This window comes from Hemitrygon akajei, chromosome 1 (genome assembly GCF_048418815.1).
Source record: "Hemitrygon akajei chromosome 1, sHemAka1.3, whole genome shotgun sequence".
In the NCBI taxonomy this organism is placed as follows: domain Eukaryota; kingdom Metazoa; phylum Chordata; class Chondrichthyes; order Myliobatiformes; family Dasyatidae; genus Hemitrygon; species Hemitrygon akajei.
Window position 1 is genome coordinate 28,079,428 of NC_133124.1, and position 25,525 is coordinate 28,104,952.

The 25,525-nt window shown below is 40.6% G+C and overlaps 1 protein-coding gene across 1 annotated transcript in view; it reads right to left on the reverse strand.

The window, feature by feature from the left end:
• LOC140725104 (uncharacterized) overlaps positions 1-25,525 on the reverse strand; it is a 523,726-nt gene that overhangs the window by 140,609 nt on the left and 357,592 nt on the right. Inside the window, exon 21 of the mRNA XM_073040122.1 lies at positions 7,627-7,816. Coding sequence (XP_072896223.1) covers positions 7,627-7,816 — 190 coding nt within the window. The remainder of the gene's footprint in view (positions 1-7,626; positions 7,817-25,525) is intronic.

Consider the following 25,525-nt stretch of genomic DNA (forward strand, 5'->3'; position numbering starts at 1 on the left):
GTGATTAGATATAGGTAGTCATTTCAAAGACATCGATAAACCTAACAAAAGTCAATGATGCAATAAGGCAAAAGGAAATCCAACTTACAGTGTGGTTTGAAATAATTAGTCCTTATTTGTTGAGAATTCCTACCCATGCTGAGATCTTATTCACTTCATGCAAGGTTGTAAGGTATCCACTGTATCAACATGCCCAAGTATGTCGCCAAATCAAACCTTCACATTCATTCTCCTGATGTCCATTTTTGAGTTTGTCTAAAATGTGCATAATTTTACCATTGCAGGATCTTTGGTACCCACCTTTTCTGAAGTGCTTGCACTCATTAGCCTGATGTTCTGAAGTGTGTAACGCCCTGGGAAAGGTTTCACTGCTAATGTAATGGTTTCTCTGTAGCAGCAGTGTTTGGGTTATGGCTCGAGATACCGGTGTCCAATGAGGGGTGTGTTGTTCTTTTTTGTGTGCCCGAGAGCAAGGTATTGGCGGGCTTTAGTTTGGCAGAAGACAGAGAGAGAAAATACCAGAATGGAGAGGTCGTAGACTGTAGGACTGAGTGGATGTGGAATGGGGTTGGGAGTCAACGACACCCGGGGGAAATCGATGGAGAACGAACAAGTGGGAAAATTGTGAGCTCCAATGTGCATTTTAGACTGTTTCATTAAAATGGGCCCTTTTCTTTTCGTTTTCTTTACTAACCCTCAAGGTTCGAAAGTTCAAAGATACAATTTAATGACAGAGAAATATATACAATATACATCCTGAAAAATGCTTTTTCTTTGCAACCATCCATGAAAACAAAGGAGTGCCTCAAAGAATGAACAACAGTTAAATGTTAGAACCCCAAACTCCCCCCCAGCTCCCCCCCCATCCATGTAAGCAGCAGTGAGCAACAATCCTACCTCCCCCCACCGGCAAAAAAACCCATCAGCACTGCCACCAAGCAATCAAGCTTGAGCAAAGTAACAGCAAATACACAGGCTCACAGTTACCCTAAAGACTTCGCGTTTCACCCAGTATTCGACATACCACAGGTTCTCTCTCCCTGATAAGGCAGAAAGGGCTGTCTCCACTTTCCTAGCGAGCGGGGAGACGTAACAAACAAACCCCTAGTCAAATTAAGAATTATAAAGCTAAATCGTTTAATTGCATATGGTGCACTGTTTGTTATTTTGTGGTACTGATTTGTAACAGGGGAAAATATCACGCAGTATCCACACAAATGTCACTTCACAAGTTTGGTGGGCCAGAAAGAGTCTTCCCCTAGATTAATGCCGTTGGCCGAACCTGAGGCTTACAATTGGGGGTATCGTTCTGGGATTGATTTCATTGGTTACCATGTGATTACCCTGAGCACTGAACCAGTGGGTTGTATGTTTTAAATCTGTGCTAGTATGGATGCCGCCGGGGTGGAGTGGTGGTGTTCATCCATGGGGGTTATGGGTAACTAATGAGTGTGTGTTGAGTGGGGTAGATATTCGTACTCTGGATGAATTGTTAATTCGCCTGTTAAGTACTGCTGAAGTTATGATTGCGGGGCGGAGGTTTGATAAAATGGTGGGCACAGCCCTTGTTTTACCGCAGACTAGCACTGATGTAATGGCAGCGAAGCGGACCGAATCACAAGTCAAGTTTCCTGTAGCTGGGGGTGAGACTTCAAAGACATGGTTCTATTGTTTCTGAGGAGTGAGGGGAAGGAGTGGTTAGATTTGGAATGTCTAATTAGTCCCCGTCCCCCGGGAAGAGTGAGAATTCTGAGTTAGTATCTGTCCTTACCTCTCTGGCGGATAAATGGAAAAATGCCCAGGTTCAAAGTCCCAGCTATGGTAGGCTATTCTCTGGAATAACACCCGCCCCTAAGGGGGAACAGGAGTATGAGACTTGGGCGGAGCAGACCTCTCAGTTATTAGATGAATGTGGCAGTGCTCTGATGATGTAAAGCAACAGAATTTGGTTGAAAGCTTGAGTGGGCGGGCTATCGATGTGGTGAGAGCCGTGAAGTTCCGGTACCCCCTAGCTAAAGCTGTCGATTACATGGGAGCACTGAAAAATGCATTTGGCACAACAGGAAGCCAAATGGAGCTGATGACGGGGTTTCAGAGCATGCACCAGAAGAAGGAGGAGAAGCTTTCTGCCTACATCTTTCAGCTAGAGAGGCAGCTAAATTGTTTGTGGTGCAGAGGAGTCATTTAGGCAGCTGAGGTGGATCAGTTAAGGATGGACCAGATAGCCAAGGAAGCCCAGTCCAAAGACCTGATTGCTTGGGGTCTCCGACTGTCTCGTAAGATGCGCCCCTCTCCCTCGTTTGCTCAGCTGATCAGAGAAGTACGAGAGGAGGAGAATGTGTCAGAGGTGCAGGAAGCCTCCATCAGCAGGGTACAGTCCTCGGTAGTGATCCCCTACGGTGAGGTGACCACGTATAGCTTGCCCCCAGGAGAGGTGGAGGAGATTGTGGCAGATTTGAGAACCGAGATGTCCTAGTTTTTATCAGTGAGTGTGACCTCCCCCCGCTCCATATGATGGGACTGATGAGGACAACCTACCACCAAAGACTCATCTAACGTAGGTGTCTGATATGAGAAGGAGGTTGAGAAAGGCTTATGAGTTAGTTGAGGTCACACTTGCCAAGCAGAATCAAGGAAATAAGAGGAGGTACGATTAAAAGGTGAGGTTCTCACAACTCATGCCGGGAGACCGAGTCCTCATAAGGAATTTGGGGCTACCTGGGAAGCATAACTTGGACGACCGCCGGGTGGCTACACCCAATGTAGTGAAGAGTCAGATGCCAAATGTACCAGTTTCTCAGATGAAACCAGAGGATGAGAAAGGGCCTGTCAAGATTCTCCATCGGAACCACCTTCTGTCTCTGGGACAAGAGGTGCAGGTTGACCCAGAGCCCGACTGGAGCATACACCTAGTAAAAGGACTCTGCTGTGATGCAGGACCACTGCAGGATCAATAGCAGGAGAGATTAGACCGGCCCCCCGCCCCTAAATGAGATACTGATTTGGAGGATGAGGACCTGGAGGTGTGGTATATGCTGCCTTTCACTAACTCCCCATTGATTGAGGAAGAGACTCGCAACCCTTCTCATACTGAATCAGGTGAGATTGGAGGGAGGGGGGGCTATCTGTGGACAGCCTGGGTTGCAGTGGAACCCTGCAAGGGCTGAAGCAGGGCTCAGCCAATGGACATTATCACCGCCGATCGAACCTGAGCATTACAAGTATTTGCACTCATTTGCTCAGGTTTAGAGATGTGCTGCTAGAACTGCAAAAACTAACACAGACATCTAAAGATCTTAAACAACATAAAGTGTTTTAAAGTCAATATTCCAGCAGTTGATTGCATTATTTGTAGCTCTAGCAGGTCTATTGCATGGCTAACTGGCTTAAGAGAATGCTGAGAATAACTGAAATTCAAGTAATCATAGAAGCATTTTTATGGTAATTGTTATAGGCAGTTATATTACAGTATGGAATTTACAAATGTTGACATATCAATCACCGTGCATGGTTGAATGCACCTTTAATGTATCCATTTGACTGAAAGCCATAAATATCCTTAATAACAGAATGATAATGAGGGCAGCACAGTAGCGTAGCAGTTAGCGCGATGCTATTACAGCTCGAGTGTCAGAGTTCAGCGTTCAATATCGGCATCGTCTGTAAGAAAGTTTGTATGTTATTTCTGTGTGTGTGTGGGTTGCCTCTGGGTGCTCCAAGTTTCATCTCACAGTCCAAAGATGTACTGGTTGGTAGATTAATTGGTCATTGTAAATTATCCTGTGATTAGGCTAGGGTTGAATGGATTGTTGGGCAGTGTAACTCATTGGGCTGGTGGGGCCTGATACGTGCTGTATCTCTAAATAAGAAATAAATAATCTTCTATTTGTATGGATTGTCACCATAACAACAGGGGTATTTGATGCAGTACAACATATCTGCTCATTGACATTGAAGCATTAGCCTGTATTAGCTTCCAGATGCAGAGAATACTTTAGGAAGTTGCACGTTTAGCATTTCTTCTTTGTGAGCACACTGGGGCAAAATACTGCTATCTCCCTCGGTGGAAATGCTTCAACGTTGCATCCAGTTTGAAAGCTTTCAGCAGCATATGAAGGTGAAGCCCATTGGGTTGAAAGAACTCAGAGACCTGTTACATTCAGCTCGCGTCAAAGGAACATACATACAGTGGCCACTTTATTAGGTACACCTTTACACCTGCTCATTATGCAAATATCTATCAGCCAATCATGTGGCAGCAGCTCAATGTATAAAAACATGCAACATGGTTATGGTTTAGTTGTTGTTCAGACCAGACATCAGAACGGGGAAGAAATATGATCTAAGTGACTTTGACAGGTGGAATAGTTGTTGGTGGCAGATGGAGTGATTTGAGTAACTCAGAAACTGCTGATCTCTTGGGATTTTCATGCACAACAGTCTCGAGATTTTACAGAGAATGGTGTGAAAAATAAAAAGAAATAAACATCCAGTGAGTGGCAGTTTAATGGCTGTAAACACCTTGTTAATGCGAGAGGCCAGAGGAGAATGGTCAGACTGGTTCAAGCTGACAGGATGCCAATAGTAACTCAAATAGCTATGCGTTACAACAGTGGTGTGCAGAAGAGCATCGCTAAAAACACAACACGTCAAACCTTACAGTGGATGGGTTACAGCAGAAGATCATTGGTTACTTTATTAAGTATAGAACATACCTACTAAAGTGGCTACTGTGCGTAGAGGGCTGGTACGGAATGTGCAGTCCCCTCAGGTTCCATTTTTTTAAATTCTCTGATTAGAAGAGATTAGTTTATTTGACCATTTGATTTCTAATTTAATTGGTCTGGCACAACATAGTGGGCTGAATGGTCTGTTTCTGTGCAGTATTGTTCTATGGTCTATGATTTATTTGTTTGCACGTACGCTGATTTTATCTGTCAAGATTTTTTTTGGAGATTATGAAATACTTTCATATCTTGATTTGCAAGGATAACAGTGATAACCACTAACAGGGGAAAGGTCAACATGGGAGATTACATTTACTCTATTTTTTTACTGCACATATCTGTAATAGTTTTGTTTCTCTTTACACAGTGGCAGTGTGCTAAAGAACTGGGCCCCAGCCAAGAAGTAACTCCCAATGAATGTGGTTAACTACAGCTTGTTCTGCGCTCTCCAGGAATGAACCTTCCAACAAGAATTATGTGCATGAAGCTTGTCTGGTCACTACTGATCTGGTTAAGCCATTGATGGAGTCAGAGCTATCTAGCCACTAAGTCCATAACAATCTTAAATATTCAACTATTATTAAATACCATGTTATTCTTGTAAAAATTAAAATATGTTACAAAATAGAAAATACTGGAAACTATTTCCCTCCCATGAAATAAGGGAGTGACTGAACTTGCATCAGATTAGAAAATCAAAATGACTGAGGATGCTGGAAAGTTGAAATAAAATAGAAAATGCTGTAAACCCTCAGTAGGTCAGGAAACTTTGAGGGAAGAGAAACAAGAGTCTCAGATCAAAGACTCTTCTTCAGAAATTATAAAGAGGAAAACAAGTTAGTTTTAAGTTGCAGAGAGGATGGAGAGAGATGGATAGTACAAATATTTGATAGGATAGGATAAGACGAAGGTTAAATCTGTTGTAAGTCGAATAGGTTGATTTTTCACTGTCACTGCTGAGAAGCTACTACCTGGAGCAGGAGTTTGATCATCCCTTGAAGAGTTCAATGTCAGAATAAGTCAGATCTTTTGTGTTCTGGGAGTATTAGTTTTCAGAATCAGGGTGAATTGATTGTCAAACTAACTGAAATTTGATGGTCAATAACTACAGATGAGAGCCCCAACCCAAGGTCAAAGATTGTAAAGGTGAGATGAGCCCATAAGCCCACTTAATATCACCCTGAATCATCATTTCTGTACCTTCCCCAGAATCCTGCTAGTGGAAAATTTATTACTCCATTCTGTGGCTCAGCTAATTATAGTTCATTTCTCATTCTAATTGGCATCTGTTAGTCTCATAAGACCATGGATTTGCACCTTGAAAGTTTTCCAGGGCGTAGGCCTGGGCAAAGTTGTATGGAAGACTGGCAGTTGCCCATGCTGCAAGTCTCCCCTCTCCACGCCACCAATGTTGTCCAAGGGAAGGGCACTAGGGTCAATACGGCTTGGCACCGGTGTCTTCGCAGAGCAATGTATGGTTAAGTGCCTTGCTCAAGGACATTACAAGCTGTCTCAGCTGAGGCTCGAACTAGCGACCTTCAGATCACTAGACCAACGCCTTAACCACTTGGCCAAGCACCAACACATTCTAATGTTTGTGAATTAACATTGATTCATTGTCGGACAATGCAATGTTAAACCTTAAGCTCAAAACTTTCATGGACCAGCTCCATCGTTGATACAAAATTTCCACTAACCTTATCTCCCATATGCCTACTGTTGCTCTCTGACTGACATTTGGTAGATCCCCTGTTCCATCATACCAAAACAGGTCAGAGATTCTTTTAGTTGTCTTCACCATATTCACCTGAAAATCTTACAAAAATCAAAGTCTTCCTCATTTAAGAAAAACTACATCAAACCATTTTAAAGTAAGTTATAGGTCATTTCCATTGATCCACTCCTGAAAGGATCAGAGTCCTCTACAAAGCTTTCTTGTTATTTGCAAGAGAAACCAAGACATTATTTTTGGTACAGTTGGCGTTTTGCGCTGAAACCCTTTGGCAGGACTAGAGAAAAAAAGCTGAGGAGTAGATTTGAAAGGTGGGGAGGGAGAGAGAGAGAGAGGTGAAACTTGGAGGGGGGGAAGTTGATTAGTGAAAGAGACAAAAGGCCATGGAAGGAAGAATGAAATGGAGGGGGGAGAGGAGCACCGGAGGGAGTTGATGGGCGGGCAAGGAAATAACATGAGAGAGGGAAAAGTTTGAGAAATCAATGTTCATGCCATCATGTTGGAGGCTACCCAAACAGAACATAAGGTGTTGTTCCTCCAACCTAACTGTGGCCTTATCACGACAGCCATGGGTGGACATATCGGAATAGGAATGTGAAGTGGAATTAAAATGGCTGGCCACTGGGAGATCCCACTTGTTCTGGCGGATGGAGCGCAGATGCTCAGCGAAGCGGTTTCCCAATCTACATCGAGTCTCACAGTGGCCCTCCACATCTGCCATCTTCCCACAATCTCTCCCTTATCTGATTCCACGTATCACCTACCAACCTCTGTCTCTATCCATCCCCCTACCCTCCCGTATCTGAGTCTATCTGTCTAATTTTTTCTTATGTTGGCATCTTTCACCTGCCAGCCTCTGCCTGATACCACCCTCTCTTCCACTGACCCATCATCTCTTCTCAATGGATTTCCCCTATCATCTACCATCCCCTGTCTCATCCCTCCTTCTCACTTCTGTATATTAGCTATCTTCCCTCAATGTTCTCTGTCCTGAAGCTGAGTTAGCTGTGGGAGTTGATAAGGGTAAAGCAGATTTATTTAGACAGCTAAGAAAAGAAATTATTTTAGTTTGTGCAATGATTTAAGAAATGATATAAATTTGATCTAAGAAACACAATAATAAGCACATCAAACAGAAAAGAAACTTTTAAAGAAACAATAACTTACTTGTATTTGTTCATCTCTTCCTCTGTGGTTTCAAGCTGTTTTTTCAGTGTACTTATTTGCATGTGCAATGTTTGTTGTTTTTGCTCTTGATGGACTACCTCAGATGTTTGGTTATTTAGCTGCTTCTCTGTAGCTTGTAGGTTTGACTCCAGTAAAATTAATTTCTCTTCTTGATTTGCAAGCTTTTGTGCTATAATTAGACAGTAATAACTTTTAATATCAAAATGCTCATAACTGGCACACTTCTGGACAATTACTTTTAACACTTCAACATTTTAATATTTGATACCGCAAACCAATGAATTAAATGAATACAACAACACACACAAAATGCTGGTGGAACACAGCAGGCCAGGCAGCATCTATAGGAAGAAGCACTGTCGACGGTTTGGGCCGAGACCCTTCGTCAGGACTAACCAAAATTTTGGTTAGTCCTGACGAAGGGTCTTGGCCCGAAACGTCGACAGCTCTTCTCCCTATAGATGCTGCCTGGCCTGCTGTGTTCCACCAGCATTTTGTGTGTGTTGTTGCTTGAATTTCCAGCATCCGCAGATTTCCTCGTGTTTGCGAATTAAATGCATGTCTGATTTCTCCCCCCATCTACAGTTGCCTTTTCCTTTCCTTACATGAAACATTGGTTTTGTAAGCCCAATTTCATTGGTGTTTTGCTGTTTGTTACAATAAGCAGGATTTGTGGCACATCTTGACGAGAGATTTTAGGTCTTAATTAAGGGCAACAAGTCTAACCTCACACATACATTTCTAACAAAAGTCTTGGACAGTAGGCAGAAAGGATCTCTGGTTTTGCTCAAAACAGAAGCCGTGTGCAGCAACTGGGTTCACATCTGCCAATTAGCTTGCATGTTTTCTTGTAAATGCTGTTAATTTATAGGTGCTATTGTTGAACAAATTGTAATATTGGAACATTTGTTTGTATTTTAGAAGTAATCTGGATTATCTTGACAACAGATAATGGTTGACCTACAAATTACCTCTGCAAATCATAATGTCTGATTGTGAAATAATAATTAATAAGTTGCATCGACAGCCAACTGTTCTAATTGCCAGTTATATTTCAGTATATGTAATGCAAAACTTTCAGAGGAAGGAAAGAAAATACTCAATTGGAGGGCAAGAGGAAAATACTGCCTACACCTTGTAATGATAATAAAGCAATAGATGGCGCTATATTTCTGGTCACAGAGAAAACAAACATCAAAATAACTTGGCGAAACTTGGTAACATTAAGATGTAAGATTCAAGTATCATATTATAGTTCTTTTAATTGGACAATTAAAAAAAATGCCTCAGATGTATTTTTGAATGAAGACATAGTGTATCATTTTGTGAAGACCCTTTTAATTTTTTGCACCATTATTTCAGCTCACAGACTAAAATAAAAATCATTGTCAAATATACAAGGAAACATTATTTAATATGTGTTAGTAAATGGAAATTAACATGAATTATTAAGCACAATAAAATCAAGCCAAGCGTACCCAGAAGATTCACATAATTTTGTTGTGGAAAAAAATGTAATGTAAAATTATACAGCACTCATGATTAATATGTGTCTGCAGTACAGAAACATTTTAGCTCTGCCTTAGGAAATCACTCAGGTGACATTGATTACTAAATTCTTAAGAATGCAAATATTTGTTGCTCATTTATTGATGTCTGTATGAGGAATCCGAGTTTACAGAACACAAGTTAGCGGTTCAGGTGTACAGGACAATAAACTCAGTTAACAGAGAAAAAAAATATTAAACAATCTCAGACCTGAGTGGCCTGTTTGCATATTTAAGTAAAGGTTCTAATTGGTTTGACCTGAGATAGTTGGTGATAGCAGAATCAGAATCAGATTTAATATCACTGGCATTGACCTGAAATTTATTAACTTTATGGCAGTAGTACAATGAAATACATGATAAATAAATATAGACAAAAAAACTGAGTTACGTTCAGTATATAAATGTCCATTAAATAGTTAAGTTGAAATAAAGTAGTGCAAAAAAAAACAGAAATAAAAGAGAAGTGAGGTAGAGTTCATGGGCTCAATCTTCATTTAGAAATTTGATGGCAGAAGGGAAGAAGCTGTTCCTAAATAACTAAATGTGTGCCTTCAAGCTCCTGTACTTCTTTCCCAACAGTAACAATAAGAGGGCATGTCCTAGGTGGTGGAGATCCTTAATGATGGAGGCCACCTTCCTAAGATCTTGACAATGTCTTGGATACTATGGAGGTTAGTACCCATGATGGAGCTGACTAATTTTACAAGTTTCTGCAACTTATTTCAATCTTGTGCAGTAGCCACACTCCACCCCACCCCCCAACGCCCATACCAGGCAATGAAGCAGCGAGTCAGAATGCTCTCCACGGTACATTTGTAGAAGTTTTTGAGTGTTTCAGTTGACAAATCAAATCTCCTCAAACTCCTAATGAAATATAGCTGCTGTCTTGCCTTCTTTACAGCTGCATCAATATGTTACATCCAGATTAGGTCCTCATGGATATTGACATCGACAAACTTGTAATTGCTCACTCTTTCCATTTCTGATTCCTCTATGAGTATACAGCATGAGGGACATTTAGGAAAATCAGGTTTTGGGTTTACATAAAACATGAAACAATACATGATTTCAAGAAGTAAGCAATATGATCCCACACATTTGAAGAAACCAGCATCCCAGAAGTCCACCAATCATCTATACCCCCCAGATGCTCATTACCAATTACACCCTCCATTGCTTTCTAGTTATTCCAGATTACAAGTCATTAAATGTATGGATATTAATCAGTTTATAATTAGCAGAGGAATGACAGATTGAGTTTAATCTGGCCAAGTATGAGGTATTGTATTTTGGAAGGGCAAATGTAAGGGGAAAGTATACAGTTTAACAACACTGAAGTACAGAGGGATTTTAGGGTGCAAGTGCATACCTCTATTAAAATGGCAATGCCAATAGATACAGTGGTAAAGAAGGCATACAGTATGTTTATGTTCATCACTCGGAGCACTGAATATAAGCACCAGGAAAGTTAAGTTGTAGTTGTATAAAACCTTGGTTAGATGGAGTCCTGGTTTCCCCATTACAGAAAGGATGAGGAAGTTTTGGAGATGATTTATAATGGGTTTACCCAGATCCTGCCTGAACTACAGGTTATTAGTTATAATAAGAGATTAGACAAACTGGAGATTGCTTTATCTGGAGCATTATAGGCTGAGGCAAGTCATGCTAGAGGTCTGTAACATTATGAGCAGCATAGATAGAATAGACAGCCAGATTCTTTTATCCAGAAAACAAATGTTGCATACTCCAGATTCGGTCCTCATGGTAAAGGTAAGGTAAGGCGGGAAGTTTAAAGGGTGTTTGGTGCCTGGAATGACTGTCAGGGTGGCAGTGGAAGCAGGTATTATAGTGGTATTCGTATGCAGGGAATGGTGGGATATGGCTCACATGCAGACAGAATGGATAAATTTAATTTGACATCTTGCTCAGCGCGGACATTGTGGGCCAAAAGCCTATTTCTGTGTTGTGTTTTTCTGTTCTATGTAATATTTATCTATCTCCGCAATCTCTGTTTTCCTCCACTGGTTTCTATTTCAATGCCTTCCCTTTACTTCTTCAACTCTACCCTTCCCAACCACTTCATACTAAAGAAACCAAGCTCATTGCTGGCACCAATATCATGAGGTCTGACATAAGGGATGCTTACACAGAAACATAGAAAACCTACAGCACAATACAGGGCCTTCAGCCCACAATGATGTGCCGAATATGCAGTTACTTTAGAAATTACCTAGGGTTACACATAGCCCTCAATTTTTCCAAGCTCCATGTACCTATCCTGGAGTCTCTTAAAAAAGCGCTATCATATCCACCCCTACCACTGTCGCAAGCAGCCCATTCCATGCACTCACCACTCTCTGCGTAAAATACTTACCCCTGACATCTCCTCTGTACCTACCTCCAAGCACTTTAAAATTGTACCCTCTCGTATTAGCCATTTCAGCCCTGGGAAAAAGCTCCTGACTGTCCACACGATCAATGCATCTCATTGTCTTATACACCTCTATCAGGTCACCTCCACTGCTCCAAGGAGAAAAGGCTGCATTCACTCAACCTATTCTCATAAGGTATGCTCCCCAATCCAGGCAACATCTTTGTAAATCTCCTCTGTACCATTTCTATAGTTTCCACACCCTTCCTGTAGTGAGGTGACCAGAACTGAGCACAGTACACCAAGTGGGGTCTGACCAGTGTTCTATATAGCTGTAACATTACCTCTCAGCTCTTAAACTCAATCCTTCATGGTTGATGAAGGCCAATGCACCATATGTCTTTTTAGCCACAGAGTCAATCTGTGCAACAGCTTTGAGCATCCTATGGACTCGGACCCCAAGATCCTTCTGATCCTCCACACTGCCAAGAGTCTTACCATTATTACCATATTCTGCCATCATACTTGACCTACTAAAATGAACCACCTCACACTTGTCTGGGTTGAACTCCATCTGCCACTTCTCAGCCCAGTTTTGCATACTATCTATGTCCCACTGTAACCTCTGACAGCCCTCCACACTATCCACAACACCCCCAACCCTCAACATTACCCTCACCATTCATGTGTGGTGATTTTGTTGGTGACTCCTCAAACTCAAAAAGAGCACAAGAAATCTTAGCATGTCTTCCCTCCCTACTACTGACTAGCATTTAACTATTAACATGTTACATATCCTTATGGATAATCATAAATTTCCCATCAAGTTGAAGGATTATTTGCTTTTACAGATTAACAATGTAATATAAATAATATAATTAAAAGAGAGAATTATAAAAAAAAACTTTATTTTATACCAATTGTTTAATATAAACCAAAATTTTGTAGTTCTAAAGAAGGGTCTTTGACCTGGCACATTAGCTCTGCTTCTCTTCCAACAGATGCAGCCTGACTTGCTGAGCATTTACGCACACACTTTAGGAATTCAATGGGCCAGGCACCATCTCTGGGTGAAAATGGACATTTAATGCTATGGACCAAGATCCTTCATCAGGATTGACACCAGACACCAGGATTTTCAGTTTGTATTTTAGATTTCTAGTATCTGCAGTTTTATTTTGATTCTCTGCCTTGCCTTAGTTGGTTTCGGGGCACAGGCAACAAAAGTAGCATGCTTTACTTATAATCCCTTTGGCAGCCTTACAACTGCCTAGGGCTATTACAGTGTACCTGGTGTTCATACTGGCAAGCAATCTTATGTCAAACATATTCTTTTGATATAAGATCAATAATAGATTCTTGTCAAAAGGCAATTTTTCACATGTTTTCACCTCGCCTTTCTCACAGGTAATAGTTACAGGAAGTACATACATGAATTAGAACCAAAAAAAAGGGGGAACTATTTTACTTTTTGGGAAAAAAAACAATTTCCTGTGCACAATGATTCTAAATCAATACAACATCCAAATACTTATCTGGAATCAGATGCTAGTACAGGAAAAGTCAAGCATCAAATCATTATCTCAAAAGGAAAGGGTGCGACATACAGTTGTCAGATCAGTTCAGTCTGTTATTTTCCATTTGAACTTTTATCTAAACAGAGGTTTTAAAATTTGTTCTATAAATTTTCTTCAAAGAATTGATAAAACAATGCACATAGATTTGGAGTCTGTGAAAAAAAACCATTTAATGATTTAAAAAGTTTAAATATTACTTATCCATTAAGGCAATATATTTATAATAGCAAATTGCAAGTTTCCAGAAAGACTGATACACTCAATTATAGAATCTTGACTTCTATTCAAACTATGCGGAAAAAGCCAGTTATGCTTTTCTAACCTGGTGGTGACTGTGCTAACTTAGAAAAGGCACAACTCTATAATGAGCAATCCTCTAGTAAATCAAGTCAGAGCAAGGTCAACTGCCCAACATAGAACTCTGATATTAATTCTGATATGAAATTATAACAAATAGGGACAGTTTATGGCTGAAATCAAAGTCAGTGCACTACTGAAAAGAAGATCCTGGAGCTGAACAGTCTTCATACCACGTAGTGATGCCACCAGTCCAAATTCTCTCTATTGAAAATCAATAGAGATTTGCTACAGTCCTTGGTGATGTACCAAGTCTCTACAAACTTCTAACAAAATACAGCTGCTGGCATGCCATCTTCATGATTTCATAAATGTGTTGGGCGCAGGATAGATCCTTTGAAATGCTGATATCCAGGTACATGAACCTGTTCACCTTTCCACCATAGTTGCCATAACTACCATAAACGGCAGCATCTCACAAGTTTAGATACATATGCCACAAGAATAAAATCTAAGAGAGGGTCTGGGGCAGGGATGATTATTCAAAGAATCTTACAGCTTAACACACCGCTGTACCAGGTCTTTCATGGCACACTTTAAGAGTATAGCTTATATTTTATCAATCATAATCTACCAGTATTCTACCTACATATTTCTCCCCCAAGAGTAAGGGGACAGACAGGAGATTCTGTGGCCTTGAAAGAGAAGCTAGGATGGTGTGTTGCCTCCTAGGTGCTACGGTCCAGGATGTCTCAGAATGGCTGCAGAAGATTCTCAAGGAGGAGGGTGAGCAGCCAGATGTCGTAGTGCACATTAGCAGCAAATGACTTAGGTAGAAAGGAGGAAGAGGTCCTGCAGAGTGAGTATAGGGAGCTGGGGAAAACACTGAAGAACAGGACCTCCAATGTAGCAATCTCTGGATTACAGTCAGTGCCACATGCTAGTCAAAGCAAGAATAAGATAATGGTATAGATGAATGAGTGGCTGAGGAAGTGGTGCAGGTCTGGATCACTGGGATCTCTTTTAGGGAAAGTATGATCTGTATAACACGGATGGGTTAAACCTGAATCCGAGGGGGCTCAATATCTTTGTAGTCAGGTTTGCTCGAGCTGTTGAGGAATTGGCAGGGGGATGGGATCTGGACTGATAGGTCTGAGTATGGGGTAGTGTGTAGTAAGACTGTGAAGAAGGTCAGGCAGATGATAGGGCAAAATTGCAGTCAGTGGGATAATATTAAGTGCAACTTGGGTGCAAATTGAAAAAGGTGAAGAATACAGGACTGAAGGTATTGTATTTGAATGCATGCAGTATACAGAATAAGGTAGCTGATCTTATAGCACAGTTAGAGACTAGCAGGTATAATGTTGTAGGCATCACTGAGATGTAGCTGAAAGAAGGTCATAGTTGGAAGCTTAGCATCCAAGAATACACCTTGTGTCAAAAGGACAGGCACGTCAGCACAGGCAATGAGGTGGCTCTGTTGGTAAAAAATGAAATCAAAATCTTAGAAAGAGGTACCATAGGATCAGAAGATATAGAATCCTTGTGGGTAGAGTTCAGAAACTGCAAGGGCCCACTGGGGGAATGGAAATTCTGGACTGGGTGTTGTGCAATGAGTCAGATTTGATTAGGGAGCTTAAGATAAAGGAAGCCTTAGAAGACAGTGATCTTAATATGATAGAATTCACCCTGCAGTTTGAGAGGGAGAAGATAAAGTAAGACATACCACTATTACAGTGGAGGAAAGGGAATTACAGAAGCATGAGAGGGGTTGATTGGAAGTGGACAATACCAGGAATAATGGCAGAATAGCAATGGCTGGAAATTCTGGGGACAAATCAGAAGGCACAGGATAGATAAATCCTAAAGGGATGACGAGGCAACCATGGGTGTCAAAGAAAGTCAAAGACAGCATAAAAGCAAAAGAGAGGGCATACAATATAGCAAAAAATAGTGGGAACCAACAGAAGGCAAATAAAAAATAAGAGAAAAAATAAACATGAAGGTATGTTTTCTAAAAATGTCAAAGAAAATACCAAAAGTTTTTTTTCTGATATATGAGGAGTAAAAGAGATGAGAGAATTGATATTGGACCACTCTAAAATGACACTGGGGAGACAGAAATGGGGAACAAACAAATGGCAGAAGAACTTCATAAATATTTTGCCTCAGTCTTTACTGTGGAAGACACTAGCAATATGCCAGAAGTTCAGGGGTATCAGGAAGCAAAGGGGAGTGTAGTTGCTATTACTAAGCAGGAGCTGCTTGGGAAGCTGAAAGGTCTGAAGGTAGATACATCACCTGGACCATATTGACTACACCCCAGGGTTCTGAAAGAGGTAGCTGAAGAGATTGTGCAGGCATTAGAAATGACCTTTCAAGAATCACTGCATTTTGGAATAGTTCAGGAGGACTGTAAAATTGGAAATGTCACTCCACTATTTAAGAAGGGAGGGAAGCAGGAGAAAAGAAATTATTGCCTGTTACCCTGACTTCAATGATTAGGAAGAAGTTATAGACTATTATTAAGGATGAAGTTTCGGGATAACTGGACGCCCATGATAAACTGGGCCAAAGTCAGCATGGTTTCCTTAAGGAGAAATCTTGCCTGACAAATCTGTTGGAACTCTTTAAGGAAATAACAGGCAAGATAGACAAAGGAGAGTCAGTGTATGTTGTTTACTTGGATTTTCGTAAGTCCTTTGATAAGGTGCAACACATGAGGCTGCTCAACAAGATAAGAGCACATGGTATTACAGGAAAGAGACTAGCATGAATAGAAGACTGTCTGACTGGCAGGAGGCAAACAGTCAGGGTAAAGGGGGCCTATTCTGGATGGCTACCGGGGTCAAGTGATGTTCCGCAGGAGATGGCATTGGGAATGCACCTTTTTACATTATATGCCAACCATTTGGATAATGGAATTGCTGTTTTTTTCCCACTAAGATTGCAGATGATACAAAAGTTGGTGGAGGAGCAGCTAGTGATGAGGAAATAGGGAGTCTCCAGAAGGACTTGGACAGATTACGATAATGGGCAGATGGAAGTGTATGGTCATGCTCTTTGGTAGAAGGAATAAAGGTATAGATTATTTTCTAATGGGGAGAAATTTCAAATATCTGAGGTTGCAAGGGGATTTGGGAGTCCTTATGCAGGATCCCCTAATGTTTAACTTGCAGGTTGAGATGGTGGTAAGGAAGGCAAATACAATATTAGCATTCATTTCAAGGAAACTAAAATTTAAGAACAAGGATGTGATTCTGAAACTCGATCAGGCATTGGTCAGACTGCACTTGGAGTATCGTGAACAGTTTTGGGTCCCTTTCTCTAAGAAAAGATCTGCTGGCATTGGAGAGAGTCCAGAGGAGGTTCATGAGAATGATTACGGGAATGAAATGGTTAATGTATGAGGAGTGTTTGATGGTTCTGTGCCTGGAGTTTAGAAAAATGAGGAGGGATATCACTGAAACCTAGTGAATATTGAAAGTATGTTGAATACTGTGTATGTGGAGAGGAGGTTTCCTGTGGTGGGTGAGTCTAGGACTAGAGGGCACATCCTCAGAATAGAGGGATGTCCATGTACATCAGAGATGAGAAGGAGCTTTTTTAGCCAGGGGTGCTGAATCTGTGGATTTCAATTCCATGGACAGATGTGAAGGCCAGGTCATTGAGTATATTTAAAGCAAAGGTTGATAGGTCCTTGGTTAGTCAACACATCAAAGGTTATGGGGAGAAGGCAGGAGAAAGGGGTTGAAGGGGATACTAAACCAACAATGATGGGACGGCAGAGCAAGCTCGATAGGCTGAGTGACTTAATCATGTTCCTAGGTCTTATAATCTTATGGGCTATATTCCCATCAATTTTTTCCCATAAATAAACTTCACGATTTACAATTGCCAACCAAATTCGACAATTTTGTTTTGTAGGAAGAAACTGAAGCATCCAGGAGAAACCAATGTGGTCACAGGCAGAATATGTAAACTCATAAATGCTGCACCTGAGGTCAGGACCGAATCTAAATTTAGCGGCTGTAAGCCACACCAGTGGGCCGCCCCTCCACCAATGTGGATATCAGTGATGCAGGGGATTTCTGCTTAGAATAATATTTTGTGTACGTTTTACTACCTAAGTGAAGATGGTGATGGAGCTTGCACATAGCAGGGACTTGGCAGGTTTCCACTAAAGTCTGGTGTACTGTATTTAAACCTCCTATTATTGCAGTTGTGGGCACTGCAGCTCTTCAGGAGTCCACATCCCACCTCCCTTGCCCCACTACAATGTCATTAAGCAGCAATGTCATGGCTAGTTTTCTCTATTCTTTTTCATGAACTCGTTACAGTCGGTGATCTCCAATACAAACATTTATATTTCAAAACCCATGAACTTTACAAGCTAGTTTCTTCAAGAAATAATTCCAAATGTTGGCAGTTAAATAAATAAGTAAATGTTTCTAGAAGTTTAATATAGGTTCTTATCATTTATTGCTTATAAAATATGGTAAAGCATCATACCGCAGATGCACAAAAACACAATGGATTTATAATCTGGATAAAGCTTCTGCCAAGAGATCCTTTTGCATCATAAGGACAGAGAGGCACCAGAAAAGTCACAAAAGAGGTTTACAAGAAAGGCAACGATACTGGGAGATGGCCCCAGAAACATGAATAGTGGTCTCCTTCCTCTCAGATAGTTGGAAGGGTTATTAGGCTGGATCAGAGAGAGATTCAAGATTGTTTAATATCATTTCCAGGACACAAGTGTAAAGGAGAACAAAATAATTGTTACTCTAGATCGGATGCAGCACAAAAAAGCACAATATGATAAAGAACACAATAATAAAAAGTACAATAAATATAAATATATAAGATAGCTTACATAGATAGACTAAAAGATCATAAGGCATTGGAGCAGAATTAAGCCACTTGGCACATCAAGACTGCACTGCCATTTCATCCATTTCCCTCTGAACCCCATTATCCTGCCTTCTCCCCATAACTTTTCACACCCTGACTTAGTAAGAATAAATCCATCATGCCCTTAAATATACTCAAAGACCTGGCCTCCGCAGCCACCTGTGGCAATGAATTCCAGAGATTCACCACCCTCTGACTTTGGCCCATTTTATTGTGTTTCTTCAAGTATCCTGAAACCTCAGTCTTAATAATAGACTCCAACATCTTCCCAATCACCGAAGTCAGGCTAATTGGCTTATAATTCCTTTTCTTCTGCCTTCTTCCCTCCTCAAAGAGTGAAGTGACGTTTGCAATTTTTTAGTCCTCCAGAACAATGCAGAAACTAGAGTTTCTTGAAAGATACTCTACAATCTCCACAATCTCTTCAGCTACCTTTTCAGAACCTTCAGGAGTCGTCCATCTGGTCCAGATGATTTTTCTACCTTCTGACTTTTCAGATTCCCAAGCACTTTCTCCCTGGTAATAGAAACTGAACTCACTTCTGCACTTTGACATTCTCAAACTTCTGGCATACTCCTAGTGTCTTCCACAGCAGACTGATGCAAAATACTTATTCAGTTCATCTGCCATTTCCTTGCCACCGCCCCCCCACCCCATTAATACCTTTCCAGCATCATTTTCCAGTGGTCCTCTATCTGCTCTCACTTTTCTTTTACTCTTTATATGTCTGAAAAAAATCTTTTGGTATCCTCTTTGATATTATTGACTACCTTACCATCGTATTTTATCTTTTCACTCCTTATGGCTTTTGTTGCCTTCTGTTGGTTTTTAAAACTTCCCAGTCCTCTAACTTCTCACCAAATTTTGCTCTCTTATATGCCCTCTCTTCTGCTTTTTATTGATTTTGACTTCCCTTGTCACTCGTGGTTGCCTCACCCTGCATTTAGAATTCTTTGGGATGTGTCTATCCTGAACCTGCTAAATTGATCCCAGAAACACCAGCCATAGCTGTTCTGCTGTAAAAAAAAATGTAGCAAATGTGGAGAAGAACACAATTCTGCTTATTCGGGGTGTCCTGTATATAAGAAAGCTGTGGATATACAGCGTGCTTGGGTATAAATGGGCATATCATATGCAGAGGCTGTGCAGGAAGTTCAGAAGTCAGTGTCAATGGGACCAAGTAATATCCAGAATACAGATAGATTAAAGACAGTGTGTGAAGTGCCTGATTTAACAAAGGACTCGTTGATTCTTGATAAACTGTATTTTGTCTCTTTCATGGCAGATGTGATAAATTATACAGCACAAACTAAAAGTAGCAGAATAAAATTATATTAAATGCTGCAGAAAAACATCTATAGATAAAAGACTTAACTCTAGAAGTTATTAATGATGCCATACAAGGAGGAGCAGATAATGTTCAGACTTCAAAGGAGTATTGTTAATAGTTTTTCTAATCTTACAATGGAATACTAGAATTTAAGAAATTTATTGAAGATTTGCCAAATAAACCTGATGTTATATATGTACAAGAAACCTTGTATTGAGTTTGTAATGTGTTAAGTTTGGAATTTGATATTCGTAAGGCCTAAGTTAATAATGAATCAATGGCAGAAGTTCTCTGTGATGTAGAGAAAGATTACAATATGTTATGGACACAAGGGTTGCTGCTTAAACTGAAAAGACGGGAATAGGTGGTAAAATTTTCAATTGGATTCAAGATATTTAATCAAAATCAAATCACATATAGATACAGCTGAATGAGTCACCGTTCCTCTGGGGCTGAGGTGAAAGACATTCAAAATAGCAAGTAGACTTCAAAATAGCAAGCAACAAGCATATTCACTCAAAAAACAAATATATATAGTCCAAGATGCTTAGCGACAATGTCCAACAATTAATGGTACAATCTCCCAGTAGAATGCAGATGCAAACAACCCAACGCATCATTCCACCCCTCGAACACAAGAGGGCTGCACCGATGGGAGAGGACAGGCCCCAGTCGAGTGCGAACACCGCGCTGTAGTAATTCCATGTCTCTCACCTGGTCTTCAGCAGCAGGCAAGCCCGAGGCTTGAGGCCTAGTTCTTGCTTACACAGCTCCCACGTCGACTGTCCCTTCACCAGGCAAAGGTAACATGCCCACAGCAACTTACATTAGCGCTATCCAACAGAGTCTTGCGATCACAAGTGAAATGTTCAAGAAAATCTCCCATATTATACTGCACCAATTTCGATGCTTCTGAGTAGCAATAGCAACATGACCTGGAGCCAGGTCAGCTGCTCCAAATCCAAACTGGCTCCTCCAACATCCTGGCGGGCTCCTCTGACATCCCAGCAGGCTCCCCCAATATCCCAACTGGGTCCTTTGACACTTCGGGCAGTTCCTTTCCCAACATCACGGCTGGCTGCCGACACCAGTCCAGCTACTCTGATCAACGAGCAGCTTTCTGATGGAGTAGCCCTGCAGTACCTGAAGTACTTGGAGTATAATTATGTTTGGATTGTAAAAAACAAATTTTACAAAGGAAAAAGCACCTTTAGTTGGCTCCTGAGAAGCCACTGTGTTTGCACATGCCACCATCTTACTGGAAGATTCAGAAAGGAAGATACAACTTAGGATGGGAGCAACATTCTCTAAGGAGTATGAGACAGAGAATGGGATGGCACAGGAGAGTGTGTGTAGCCCACTTTTTTTGTATATTATGGTTAATGATATTTTCTTAAATGTTAACTCAGACATTTCCAAATCGTTATATGTTGATGATAGTGCAGTATGGAAAAGAAGCAAGAATATAAATTACAAACTAGAGAAAATCTACAGATGCTGGAAATCCAAGCAACACACACAAAATGCTAGAGAAGCTCAGCAGGCCAGGCAGCATCTTTGGTAAAGAGTACAGTTGACATTTCGGGCCAAGACCCTGTAGCTGGACTGGAGAGAAAGAGAGGAATATAAATTATATCGTTAGAAAGATTCAGGCAGTTATAAATGAAGTAGAGGAATGGAAACATTGGTGGGAGTTTAAATATTCTGTTGCAAGGTCTTGTGGTCTTATGGCCTTAAGTTATTTGTTTTTCTTTCAAAAGGAAAATAACACCTACAATTAATCTCAAGTTTAATGGTAAATCTATGAAACAAGAGTTAAAGATAAAGCTTCTAGGTATGTGGATGGTCATGGAAGGTGCGTGTGAATAAAATTCTAGAGAAGTGTGTTCAGGGCTGTTCAGGACCAGAGTGTTCATGTGCTCAGGTGTTTTGTTGGGAATGATTGGGGTGCAAGTAGGTGGTCAATTATAAAATGGATATTGCTTTAATCATATCTGTCTTTGATTATGGATGTTGCAGCCTCACCAGCGAGCTTAAAGCACCTAGATAAAGTTCAAGCTCAAACACTGAGCTTATGTTGTGGTGCTATTAAATCATCCCCAATTTCAGCATTACTGATAGAAATAGGTCCCATTGACAGTAGTCAACTGAAGATTTCAATGATCAGGACTATATTGTTATGATCCAGCAACAATGAATATATAATTCAGACAGGTTTTTTTTATAACAAATAAAACATTTATTAAACACTGCTCAAAAAAAACCAGAAAGTAAACACATGACTAACTTAACCGGAAGTCGGCTGCTATATGGCAGCTCAAACAGTTCTTAAAGCAAGAAATGCGAACTCAGTTCTTTAAAGTAGTAGATGCAAAAGTCCAAATGATTTACACAGTCGGTTAGGAGAGACTTTCCTTGATGTAATAAATTCTCTTACGTGACGTTACTGCTGATCCCAGCTGAAGTATGCCTTACCCGAAGGATTTACAATGAAGGAAATAAAGCAGCTTAAAGGCACTGACCTTTCCTTAGTGAAACCTTGCTCTAGTGCTTTCTGCTCTTTAGCAGGGAGTATCTTGGATTCAGGTTACTAATTCCTTCCGAATGAAGATCAAAGAAGGTTGAACCTGTTTCACTGCCTACAACACCAACTTTTCTCGATCCCTTGGGTTTTTCGAACTTGGATAATTCTTAACTCTCCGACTAGATTTTAACTGGCAGTGATTTTCAGAACTGCTGGCACAACAATTCTTACAGTAGAAATTAAAACTCCACTTTTAAAACGAAACTGCGTCATAAAATCAAATACGCAGCAGAACGGAGTCACTGACGAATTAAACCACGAACTGACCTGCGTCACAGGGAGGGGATCTCCTTTTATACCCTGTTGAAACAGGCCATCACATGACCTCTCACTGGTGGGAAAATTACATCACTCCACCATCACAAGACCATTACATCATGCCCAGCAGAGCCTCAATTACATCATGGTCATGTGACAGTCACAAGACACCCACGGGTACATAAGAATATACTTGTATATTTTGTGTGATAGTATGTTTTACTGATATTCTGTTTGGGCTTGTTATCTTGTATATGCACGGACTGGGCCTCAAGCTGTGGTATCACACGGGGTTGGTGAGGGACAGGGCCACTGCACTCCACCAGGGACATTGTGGTCGACTGAAGTATTTGATGTGTATATTGTGTGGTTGTATCTTTTTTCTCATCTTTTTTTCTCCAGTCCTGTTGAAGGGCCTCGTCCTGAAACATCGACTGTTTACTCTTTTCCATAGATTTGCAGCATCTGCAGATTTTTTATTTGTTGTAGTTTAACATCGAAAGTTTGTTAGGATATCACTGCCATTATAATGTATACGAATGCATATTTGATGTTCTGAAAAGCATTTTATTGGGGGGAGAAATTTAGTGGGTATACTTCTAGTCTCTTTGCTCCACACTCCAACTCAGTAGTGGCGGTAATGCACCTTATGTTGGTCTGTCAACTGCCATTAAACCTTACAAGGAAAAGAAGAGTAGGTTATGGAGGAGACTCAACTGGACCATAACTACAAACATGTATCAAATAGTCCTATGGCCTGTCTCTGCATTGCATCTTTCAGGAGATTACTGAAAATAAGTATTCCGTCCTGACTCGGGTATTGACGCCAGAGCTTTTGGCCAACATCAGTGCAGTCCTCCCTTTCTCTCATTCCTTCCTTTGCCACCAGCCTCACCTCTCCTCACTCAAACCCCACTCTATTCTCCCTCCAATCTCTCTCATTACAACTTACTCTCTCCTCATCCATTCCTCAACATTTGGCAGGGAAATTTGCCTATTTGGGCTTCATCAGGTTAGACCAGGTGCAAGTATAGTGGGCCTGTTCAAGTGAAAGAGTAAGGGTAAATTATCGTTTTTAATTGGTTTAACCAGATGAAGTATTTTAAATTGTTTTTAAGTGTGTGAATACGTGTATTTGTAAGAGTGAGTGGATGTTTATTAGCTTTATTATTTAATATTAATAATTGAATGAGTCTGGTAATAGGGTCCAAGTGATATTGAATGTAGCATTGAGGCAGAAGGTAGGACCCTATATTTCATATGACTGATCTTCTGGTGTACTGTTAATAGGTCCAGGACCTGAAATCTTCCAGTTCCTGATGAAAGGTCTCGGCATGAAATGTCGACTTCACTCTTTTTCAGAGAAGCTGCCTGGCCTTCTGAGTTCCTCCAGCATTTTGAGTGTGTTGCCTGAAATCTGATCTGTTTTTCCCTCCCTCATTGCAGCCTGTCTTGCAGAGAAGATTCAGTGTTTCTTGATTTGTCTTCAGATTTGCAGTCTCCACTGGACCCAACCTTAAGTGACAAGATTGAGCTTTTATGTCTGAAGTGAATGAATAGTCCTGTGGTTCAGGCTGAATTGGGATAGTTTCATTTAAATACATGAACTAATTGCCACTGCCTGATTTCATTTGAAAATACTGATGGTTTGTAAAAAAAATTAGGTGGAAAAAACCTCAAATTGAACTGGCACTGCAACTGGCTGCCTGCCCACAATCTCTTTCTCACTAGACTGGAATTGTCCTTTGCAACCCAACTAGATTTATACATAGATCAAGTCCTTACACTGCCTCCAGCATGTTGATCTACTAGGCCAAAGATGGTCCTGGATACTGAAGCCAGTGCAGTCAGAGTAGGGTAGGTGGACCTAGCTGGCAACCTATTTTGAGCAATGAAAAATCAGCTCAATATTGTGGAACAGCTGTGGTCTCTGTTGATTGCCAAAAGAAAGGGAAATTGGATGAAAAGTATTGTGGGTAGCCAACCAGCAGCTGCCAGAATTTTATACAGTGATGAAAGTTAACGTTGCTGTTTGGGTTTAAAATGTAGCTCATTTGATGTGGCCTTATGCAAGAAATGCAAAAAGAAATGCCATAGGGAAATGTCATATGAATATAAATAAAGACAGCATATTCACTCTTGTCATTGAGATGGTTGTCACTTTTCCATCATTGTCCTAGTTGATAAAGATGAATAAGTCTTTACAAGTAAGAAAAACGTCACTGCAGATGAGATCAGTCGTGAAACCAAATTCAAAACCTGGCGGTACCTTACACGTTGATTATGACATGTTTCATCACATTTTCTTATGAATTGGCAATATGTGAAAGGGTCTATGAGCTCAGTAAGCAAATACTCTGGCAGTGTTTAGTCAGATCTCATGAGTAGGATCTTGGCACTGTGTGAAGCTGCAAGGATCTGTAAAATATCACATTTTCCTTATTTAAATGTAGCTACTTTAAATAAAAATATATTTATTTGGTTAAAAAAATCTCAACTATGCTTGTTAATTAAAGTCAGATCAATAAATGGCGGCAGCAACTGCATAAGATTGTGTAAAGTGCTTCTCAAATTATATTGGTGTGCATTTCTGAGTTGGTTGTGTTGTTTAAACTACAGGGATGATGGAGTCAAGAAGTACTTTTTCTCCAGAACAAGCCCTTGAAATATACAACAGGATGAGTCCACTACAATAGAAGGTATTTAAGCTAGTTTGATAGGATTATATTGTAGTAATCATGCTGCAGCAAAAGACAAAATGAGACCAGGTAGCAGCAGTACATACTATTCAAGAGATAGAAGAAATTCAAAATGTATTTCACAGCCAAACTGAAGAGGAGTATAAACCGGTAGTAGGCAATATACCTTCTTTTTATAAATACAGCTCTGTGGTGATACAGTTCTGATTAACTTTTTTATATATTGTAAGGCTGGCTTGGAGTTGGGTAGTGGGAGCGTGGGGAGGTAACTAACTTTACATGATTCTACTATGGGTGC